Source organism: Dufourea novaeangliae, unplaced genomic scaffold (genome assembly GCF_001272555.1).
Source record: "Dufourea novaeangliae isolate 0120121106 unplaced genomic scaffold, ASM127255v1 scaffold177, whole genome shotgun sequence".
Taxonomy (NCBI): Eukaryota; Metazoa; Arthropoda; class Insecta; order Hymenoptera; family Halictidae; genus Dufourea; species Dufourea novaeangliae.
The window spans coordinates 1,530,240-1,541,007 of NW_015374070.1; the positions used below are offsets into that span (position 1 = coordinate 1,530,240).

A 10,768-nucleotide genomic window follows, 5' to 3' on the forward strand; every position below is an offset into this window, starting at 1 on the left:
TTGCGCTAACTGCTTTCGTTGTCGCTTATTAAAAACGTTCATCTATTAATTAATTCTCAGCCTCAAGAGTAGCCGTTTCAATCAAGAGGTCAAAACTGGAACTGCCTGATCCGTTGATGAAATTTCAAGACAAGCATGCATGAAGTTTGAACTAATGGATCTCATTTTGAACCTGTCTCTGTTATGTCTTCCTTCCCGTAGAAGTAATGCATGCACAACCGTATTGTTAATACATCCTCTAAAATTCACCTCGTAGAACAAATCACTATTAGTAGTTAGCAAATCCTTCTGTGTGCCGTAAATTATGTTCGATATCCTCGATGATATACACTTCAATAGTGAAATAAGTACACTTCGATACTTATGCGACTTGATTAGAGGTACGGTTCAATTACAGGAAAAACGCAAGGTAAAAGAAAGAATTTTTTACCCTGTCTTGTTAACGGGCACAGTAGAATTATTCTAACATCTTGCACTTTCATCGCATCCACTTGGTCTTTATGTGTCCCTTATGTGTGTGATTTACATGTGAAACCGATCGATACCACACAATATATTTGTATACCACTAATTTATGGGTACGGATTGCAAAGGCTCGTGTGTGTAAGTTAAGAAAAAAGGACATTGAAAATTGGTTGTTTCTAGCAGTCCGTATCTCGTCGTATTGATCCCCTTCCTTCCCCCGGACGGCGATCTGAACAAGAGAACGCTCGATTTAGAAATACATCTTCGTTCCTATCAGCGTTAGCGCAACTGGTTTATAGATTTCGAACGATTCGTATGGTAATATCGATCCCGTAAGGGTACATCAGTTGTTGCTACGGTATTGATAGACGAAGTAATTCGTGGTCACACGCGATGTACACTTCGGTGGAATCGTCAACGAATTTGTTTCTTTTTTTTTTTCCTACTTGTTCCTCTTAGTACGTTACACGAGAAACAGAGGTCCTCATCAAGCGAGTATCGAGTTCAGACGTCGTCCGGAGGCTACACGCGCCACATGCGAAAACGGAAGATCTGGTGTCGTCACGAGTACGTGGGCCTTTTTTTAAACGTATCCGACTGTCTCATATAGTCATTTCATTCGAGAATTTTCTAAGTTCGCGTATGGCAGTCGAGTCGCTGTAACGAACGCGTATGTAGCAAGCGAACCACCACTCGAACCCGTGCAAACGCAACAAGACTGACGATGCGGTTCGAGGAGTGGATTGCCCGGGTCTCCGCCGTTCCGTTGCGAATGAATGCATAATAATTTAATTTTGCGTCAGACGACCACCACGGGCAGTGTCTCGTCCGCTCATCCGCGCTACACGAGAATAGCGTAATAATATTAATATTATCGGCTAGGGCGTGATACTTTTTTCCTTTTTTGGTTTTTTTTTTTGGTATGGGCATAACTAAACTTAATTAGACAATGGCAAAGTGTGTGAAAAGATGTACCGTGCATACGGGTGCATGGGCGCCCCTCCCCCTCCCCCCTGGCGGCGGGCCCGGTTGCCGCAATTCCGCCGGATCACCCGCGCGCCTACCCTGATGCCGCTTGAACGTACCGGAAGCAGCAGCACTAACGTTGTGTGTTCTTTTTGTTCGAAGTACATTACAATTTTACTTTGCGCGTGTGTGTGCGTGTGTGTGCGTGTGTGTGTGCGTGCGTGTGTGTGCGTGTGTGTGTGTAGCGATACCATGAATAATAATCACGTGTACCGGCAGCTTTTCTTCGACGATACCATCTGTGCGAACAAGACGAACATAACGCGTTTTTAACTGTTCTTTCGGATTACATTTCCATAATTTCTGTGTTCCTTTGGTTTTTTTTTTCACTGTCTATTGTTCTTTTTCGCTGTCGAGCAATTTCGATACGTCTTTGCTTCGTGTCGCGTATCGTCGAGCACAGAGATCGCGGAGATCACGATGCCGATAGACGAAAAAAAAAAAAAAAATACACGGTCTGATACAATTCATGACGCTCAATAAACGTTGACGAAATTATCAATCATTCTTTTGCGTTCATTCGAGGTGTACATATTTGTAAGTAACTTGGATCGTTTGTGTGGATTGCGCTTTAACCTCGAACCGGAAAAACGGAGGAGTAGTGCCATCTACGAAACAGAGTACCAACCATTGCGCAGCGTTACGCAAAACGGGACCCGAGCAAACAAATCACCCTCGGATCCACGTGTGTCGGAGAGACGTTCTTCGCGCGATAGCTCGTTTGCGCGTATATCTCCTGGGTCGCTGCTCGGAAGAGAAATTATTTTGGAATTACTCGAAAAGTATATTTTCACTCATGATGAAAGATATACAGTCGAAAACGAAGCTGCGCGACCGAACGTTTTACCAGACGCGTCACCGATTGGCTGCACACGTTTCTTTTTTTTTTTTCCTCCGTACACGTGAATCGTCCTTTTGCCTAACGCTCGATTATCTAATCTAGCACGGTAAAGTTACGATGATGAAATCATGGTCGCATCGTTTGTGCAGGAAGTACCTATTTCTAATGATAATAAGATAATAATAATATTAATAATTAATATTAATAACTTATATAGAGTGCGATTACATTGAATGAATTTGAGATGCATATTCGCCAGCACGCACTTGCGGCGAATTTACGGTGTGATCCTAATTAATTAGTCCCGACTTTACGGCCCGACGAGCCGGGCGATTCGATGTAGAGAGAGATACAAAGAGAAACGTATATGCATATATAGATGTGTATATAGAGAGACACGTGTCCCAGGACGACCCGTCATTAATAGCAAATGTTTGTTTATTTAACGCGTTTTATTTATCTCTTTACCGTGCATTCGAATCCAGACCGGATATTATAACAAGTGAGAGTATCGCGGTGATTATCGACGTTTAGCGACGGTCCTAGTGCATTACTTGTTATAATAATAAATGAAAATAACAAAGAGAAAGGAGATCATTAATGTTACTAATGCGTGTTCGAAGTAAAACTGATCGGCCTACTAATTAAACGCGAATTTTCTTCGCAGAAAAATGATGTGGCATTTGCCGCGTGTACGAAGCATCGAACACTTAATACAATAACAACGTAATAAGTGTTTGGTCCAGTTTTTCTCTCCAGCTACCTGTGTAACATTCATTTTTGTGTCTAGCACTTTATCTGTCTCCCTTTTCCCCACTTTTACACCACCCCCCTCATCTGACACTATATTTTTACCCCTGATCGATGACTATCTCCGAGTATGTATGTATCTGTGGTCACCTCATCAATCATCAATCGTACAAATAGTACGAGAAACGTGAAATCGGATTATTCGATGACAGAGAATACCCTTCTCCTTGACTAATCAGTTTGATTAAATCCTGAAAATGGGGAATCGTTTTCGGTTAGATGATATAAGAAACACCGAGAATTGGATTCACGAATACGTCCACCAGCATATACATGCTGAACCATCATCATTGCAGCCCATATTTTGTGCCCCCCTCCCCCCTGGAGTTGTTTGAATTTTTTGCATGCATCCTCTGGACAAAACAAAAAAATCAAATCGATTTGGTAACTGTCGTGTCGGCCTGGAATGATCAACACTCCTAGTCGAGGAAGTTGCCCCCGACACAGCACTTTTTTTGCTAACTCCTGCCTGCTGGTGTGTGAAAACTATTCAGTCAAGAAGCAGAGACTGCCGCAAATTGTGATCGGAGAAATCCGCCGACCGCGTGGACGACTCAGGTAAAATTTTTCAATCTGCGATTATTATGATGTAAGCTAAGAATTTGATTACCCAAACGACACCACATATATGTGTATATACCGTAACTCTCCCCTCCCCCCCCCCAAACGGACGTAATTGGTCACAGTGGACAGCGTGACGTCGAGTTTGTAGTGAATCTGACGAAAACGAACTTATGATTCGTCATCCCCTGGTTGATTTTCTTTCGTAGTGACCATTGAGTTTCTTTCCATTGATTTCAATTAATTTCAAATTGAGTTTCAGGGTGATTTTCTATGAATGGGATTTTTATTGACGTGTTGCATACGGGTCTTACGTGAATATAGTACATTAAAAAGAAACGATATTTTAAAGAAGATGCTACTATTTGAAAAGAATATTGAGCATCGTTTTCCTTAATTTCTTTAGTGGTCATTCAGGCAAACATTTTACTTGTACATGAAATATTTATAAATTCTCCTTTGTATATAAATTGTGTAGTATTTATATATTATACTTATATTCGAATGATCTTTTCCCAATTCGTCGTAATTCTTTCTAGTTGTTCGTGAAAGCTGGTGAAAATTTGCTGAAACCATTGATTTTTTCATAATTTCCGATCAAAATCTATCAGACTCGAACAGCAGGGCATTGTTACTAATGAATAGTCTTTTACACTCAAACTGTTAAATTATAAAAAAAAATTTTTAATTGAATTACTAATCATAGTCGTGTCACAAATATATGTTTGGTATTTCCAAAATCGTGCTAGGAAAACAAAATATTTGCACAAACAATAGTTTAACTTGCTCTGCGATAGAAATAACTCTTTACCGACACTCTATGCAACACGTGAATAGAATCCATCTGACCCAAGTATTCCGATTAGACGGTTCGTAGAATCTGTATCAATGGAATTATCGTCGGTGAAATTGTTAACGAGAGAATACATCGAACGGACACGGACAATCTACACGATCCCAAAATATGTATATCTCAGACATGATTGACGCCGTATTCATCGGTTCGAATGTGGGACACTACCAGAAAGACCAGTTTCTCCCATGTTGTCGAATGTTCAGTCCCAGAGTTCTGTTAACCAGGCCTCGGATTAAGCCGGCTTCCCGAAAAATAATGAAAATTCCATGATATGCTTACAGTGGCACCGCCAGTGACGCCGCCGAATTAAAGATCGGGACGCGTAGGACGAATCGACACCTGTTCGGGCACGAGAAATCGTCAATGGGCACTTAACACCCACCCGCAACAACCCTCAAGCTGCTCGATGGGATCAAACGACAGAAAAAAAAAACAAATAATAAACAAAAAAGTCACAGAACACTTTTATCGACATATTCGATAAACACACGTATACTCATTACATCTATCCGAGGAACACGCATACAAACGAACGGGAATCAAATTGGAAAAGTTTTTGAGACACACACACACACACACACACACAACACACACATACGTCGTATTCTCTTTTCTTTTTTTTCTCTCTTTTTTTTTTTTTTCTTCATCGTAGATCAATTGATGCCTCGGAAGGGTAGTTCAGGGGGATGTTATTATAGTTAGAAGAAGATCAAAGGACAGCATTCATTTGGTGCAAAGATAACGTTTCGGAGTAACGTGACCGATTCGGATTTTGTGTCCGCGTGAACCTAGAGGAGAGCCGCCGTCTCAGGCAGCCAGGAACGCGTCTAATCGGAGCGGCTTGCTGTTTCGCCCGCCAAATAGTCCCGTCGGCAGTCCCATTAATGGCTGTATCTGTGTTATGTTGCAGTAAACGAAACGGTCGTCGACAAGTGGAACTAGGCTTGTCTCACTGTGCCGCCGGCAACGATTCTTCTGCCAAGCACAAAATACTGTAAAAACAACTAAAAAAAAAAAAAAAAAAAAGACAGAGACGAAACAAGCGGGACTCAATATCGAGCGAGGCTGCGCCTGCGCTTGCGCGACAACCAACCAATATACCGCAAAAATAGCAACACTCTCGATATACACTATAAACATTTTAGTCGACGTCGCTGCAAAGGGGCGAACATAGGTCCCCCTTCCTGCTGGCCACGCACTGCACCGCCCCACTGCTGCTTTCGTTTGAAATAATCGACCACCGCAACAAAACAGAACCTCTATTTATTATTGTGTAGTCTATCGTGTTGTCGGTACGAGAGAGAGCGAATTAAAGTCGGGATTGGAAAACCAAAAAAAAAAAGACGAAAAAAAAACACCAATGAAACAGAACTCCCACGGCTTTGAGAATTTTTCCATCTTTAGCGTTCCACGGAGCCTCGCTGCCCTAAACGCGACGATCGTTCTTTTTTTTTTTTTTTTTATTTCATTCGTATCACGTAGTTTCTACCCTCAAGACCATTTAACCCGTGATAGACGGAACTCTCTTCCAACTAGATGATCACGCTCTGTTTTCATCCTCTTTCATTTTTTTTTTTTTTCACTAATCAGAGAGGACTGACGCTACGTCGAAACCAGTCTACAATCCTCTTGTCTCTGCTCGTCAAGCAGGGACCATAATGCTCAATGAAAGAACCATCGTTTCCACTAGGCATCGAGCAATCTGTTCGTTTCTTTAGTCGTGTCTTCTCGAATTTCAATTCTTTCCTCCCCAATACGCTTTTTCAACCTCTCTCTCTCTCTCTCTCTTTCTCTCCGTTTCTTAATCCTCGAGGAGCTAACTTATCTTCTTGTCTAACGACATTAATTGTCTCTATCGATAACCCAATCGAGTCTTCCCGCGAACCGAACCGAGAGGACATCGACTTTCCCTGGAAGTCCAGCAGATCCATTTGACCAGGACCCTCTTGTGAACGAGCATCGAACAAAAATGTCAGAACTCCCGAATGCTGTCGATGTCACTGTCCGTGTTCCCTCGTCATCGAAGACCCAATCGATGCAGTCGGTTGATCGGGGCTAACCAACCTAATCCATCAGCGTTCCTCTTCTCAACCAGCAAGATGGACACGGAATAATACGAAACGAAAGAGCGTAGCGGTGCTTATGAGAGCAGCAGACGGCGGGAACGTGTTCGATATACAGTTCCAGCGTGAATGGAAGATACTTTAACCACGTCGACGACGCGGGGCCAAGAGCAAACTGCCGGGGCTGAAGCGGAAAGCAACGAACGAGGAAACCGTTACTCCCTTTCGCCATTTGGATCGAGTGGTATACACTTTAGGAACGAAATAAAAGAAACTGTATTCCGAACGGTGACGTAACTTTCACGAAGGCTTCTGCGGGAGTAATAAAAGTGTGACGCTTGTCATCGTACGGCGGGGAGGATCGAAATAATGGCGGACGCAGAAGCCTTCCCGCGACCACGGCGCCCGAAACTTACGCCACTCGAGAAATCGATGATGCTCCGCGATTTAAGATTTAACCATTGTACATAATACGTAACACGCGCGATGTTTAAAGAATAAAAAATGATTGTATGTATATATACATATATATTTAGAGACATTAAATGTATATATGTATGTATACGTATACGTAATATTTTTCGCGAAAAAAGCGCACAGAGACGAAGACCCGTGGATCCTTTGAGAGCCCCGGGGGTGAGGGCCTCGAGCGAGAAGGATTTGAATCGACTGAAATCTAGGTTTTCCGATGACTGTTTTGCTTCGCCCTTTTACTTTTTGATCACCGACTAAGCCTTCCTAGCAGCGCATAGGTGGATTTAGCCGCCTGAAGACGTTCTGATTGTTACATAGGGAAGAAATAACTGGAACGACGTTCACGATTCCTTTCAAGCTACCCTCCTTCTGTTGTCGCCGTGACTGACGACGAGATCCATGTATGCCGTTTTAAGACAGATCTGGGCACGTGTCGTTTGAAGTACAAAATAAAAGGAAGTAATATTCCCGGTTAACGTGTCACGTGTGTATACTAAAGCGATTTTAGAAAGGTCATTTATAATATCTTAACGTTGAGACAATTGTTTCTTTTGGGCCTCGTATTGTGTTCGTATAAATACGTTTATACTCTCTCTGTGAAATTGTACCACCACAAAGTAAAGAAATTTGTTATTCTGTAACCACGTTGCAATTTATAGAATTTATTTGGAAGCTTATATGACGCCGAGATATACTAAAATTTATATCTCACTGTCGGTTTGTATTGGTTTGAATACATTACGGGGGTTTAAAGTACATAAACTGCTCTGACAACGATAGCAGATAATGCTCAATGTTGAACGTGAGGTGTACAATTTTGAAGAAAATTGTCGAAAAGTATTAAAAATTGAACGCGAAAGTAGTAGAAAAATCAACGTTCGTGGAAATAATTCAGATCATTTAGTATTGTGAAAGTTGTTTCTGATGAATAGGATCATTTAACATTTCGTTAATCATGCCGAAAAATGCCCAGATCTGGTACCAGCCATGACCTGCACTCGAAAACAGCGTTGACCAGGTCGAGTCTCGTGTCACGTTTTTTTTCTTTTCTTTATTTTTTTTTTTTGGTACCGATCGACTGCCGTTTTTCCTTTACTTTTTCTTTTGGTTGCTTGATAATGACCCTTTAACTCTCTTTACGAATAACAGTACCAAACGGGAAAATATGATCCGAGAAATCTGGCTGAATCTCCGTAATCGAGGAGTTCGTAACGAAATGAATCCTTCTCAAGAAATTCAAGAATCGAGTTCACTACGGTTCCCAACGATCTATGGGAATCTCTACACCGTGGATTTATCGTAAACTTCGAAGCCACAGCTGATGTCGCATCTTATATCGTAAATGTTTCAGTGCTTCTGCAAAAGTAATCCTAATCATACCGGATGGGTCGCACGTGGACCGCGTTGATTTTGATAAGAGCAGCGAAGAAGAGTATCGAATTCATATTGTTGATTAATTATGAATGTAAGATAAAGAATATATATAATCTGTTTTATTTTTCATATACACCCCATTCTGTTTTCTCACAAAAACGACCCCACGCAGAGCGAGTTTAGAGTTTAGCGACACGTTTTAAAGAAGTTCCTGTACTAGAAAGACAGTAGAAATCTCCTTCGTATGTTTTAAATAAATTCCAATAAAAGCAAAGAAAAAAAGAAGAAAAGAAAATGAAACCGATGTAACGAGTACCGAAGTTTTCTTTGTTTTCTTCCTCCTAAAAGAAAAGAATTCTATTGTAATAAGGGATTGTTTCTATTACGAACCCCTCTATTGTTCGTGCTATTTACGCTATTCTTTCTATCTATGTCCTGTTATCGTCGTCAGATCTTCTCATTATCGATAAAAGTAAGATCATTTCTTCTAACTAATAAGTAGAGCCTTTACACGTGCAGTTTACGATCGTTGAAGGAGAATATATTGTGCGTATACCGATCGTTAGTTAAGTGGGGGAAAAAAACGATCGTGCACGAGTTTTTCTTGTCAATTTTGCCTTAAGCAGTAAGTTAAGCACAGGGTTGGTCTTCTAAAAGATCAATCAGTGATCCACGACGATACTCACCGATAGACAACTCGAGGTACAAGGTGTTTTCCTAATTTTGTACAGGCACTTGTGTCGCTCGGTGAAATCGTCGACGCCATTTTACTCGATACATGCTATCAGCCAGTTCTCTTATCGAACAAATCTGAATACTGTCTGTTATTATATCCTGTATTGTTCTATCGTTTTGTAAACTGTCACGCGAACACTCTCCAATCATTCTCGCTCGAGCCGTCCACAGATCAGGGTGAAGTATCGATGAACTGAGTATTACATTATTTTCTTCCAAAACGGCGACAGACCTTGCGTTATTTTTAATGTTGTACGCCAACAGCTCTGTACGAATAAAGGTTTGAAAATAATGGTACGATATCCTCTTGCTGACTTCGTTTTAGTGGGTTGAACGAACAGTTTCTTTCTACAGTATGTTGCTGTAACATTCTGTTACACAATATATTAGTAGCTACTTTTTTATATTTATCATCCCACCCAGTGGCCTATCATTTACTTTCTCAACGACAGCGTTTTCAGCTTTCCCCGCAAAAATCACCCAAAAACAGGAGGTAATGAAATGCATAGAGTCATCACAGGAGAGATGTCGCATTGTCGATCTTTCAAGTATACAAGTAACAAATGAGCCGTTTTTTTTAAAGTGGTATAAGTCCACTTTTGGAAAAAAATGAGTTAATGGTAATTTTTGTAAGATATAAATAAATTACAATACCGTCACACTTATTGTTTAAAACTGTTTATTCATTCATGTCTGTCGAGCGACAGCGACTTTATTTCATTGTTTTCGAAAATTTCGCAGTTTTTCGGGGCAGGTCGATCGTATTTTGCCTCTATAATTAGACTTCGTGTTTGTTTCTACTATCATAGTAATTCAAATTTCATTATAGTTTTTTAAAATCTAACTTTCGTAATGCGTTATTAGGAGTATCTGGAATGTTCCTTTGCCGGAAAAGATTACCTTCGATGTAGCACGCGAAGGTAGTAAAGTGCGACGTTTCTGCTGGATATTTGTGATTCGAAGTGTGCATCTGGGATAGATGCCGTATTTTTAAATCGACATGGGAAAATTTATTATCCAGGTAAAGAGTTTCGAGTAACGAATAAGACATTAAAAAGTACTTTGTCATTTTAATTGTTTAAACGTGGAAATTCCATATGTCATAATGAAATATAATACTTCTTGAATGAGTCGACATTTGGCAAACAATATTTAATATAATTAACCGTTTGAAATAGATACTACTGTATTTCACTATCTATTATTCAAATAAAATTGTGCCGAACTCTGTTTTTAACCCGTGGTTAGGGACACTGGTACGAATTCGCAGCAGCAAAAAATTCAAGGGTTGTGTATGCACAGGTAAGTGAGCGTATGGATCTTCCCCCATTACGTTAAATGTGTCTGTCCTCTGCAGGATCAGGTAGTAAGGATCTGAGGGTCATTTACGTTTTAACCTTCGAAGGAACAACATCGAAAGTGTGGATAGTAAGAATTCTGATCTGTGTGCCTTAACGGTTGCTGGCTTGGTGCTTCTCCAAAATTTAAAGAAAGTGTTTATATGGCAGTTCGACAGTTTCATTTTGCATAAAAGTGAGTAATTTTAACATAAATCATTATTTA

General features: G+C 40.6%; 1 protein-coding gene across 2 annotated transcripts in view; it reads left to right on the plus strand.

The window, feature by feature from the left end:
- The window catches only part of LOC107190395 (calcium-transporting ATPase sarcoplasmic/endoplasmic reticulum type), a 64,717-nt gene extending 56,114 nt beyond the window's left edge, over positions 1–8,603 (plus strand). Inside the window, exon 14 of one of the 2 annotated variants that reach the window (XM_015579187.1) lies at positions 5,470–8,603. In XM_015579187.1, the coding sequence (XP_015434673.1) occupies positions 5,470–5,501 (32 nt within the window). In that variant the 3' untranslated portion in view covers positions 5,502–8,603. Of the gene's footprint in view, positions 1–4,840 lie in introns of both variants that reach the window. The other variant, XM_015579188.1, reaches the window with a different exon arrangement.
- Positions 8,604–10,768: the final 2,165 nt, after the last annotated feature.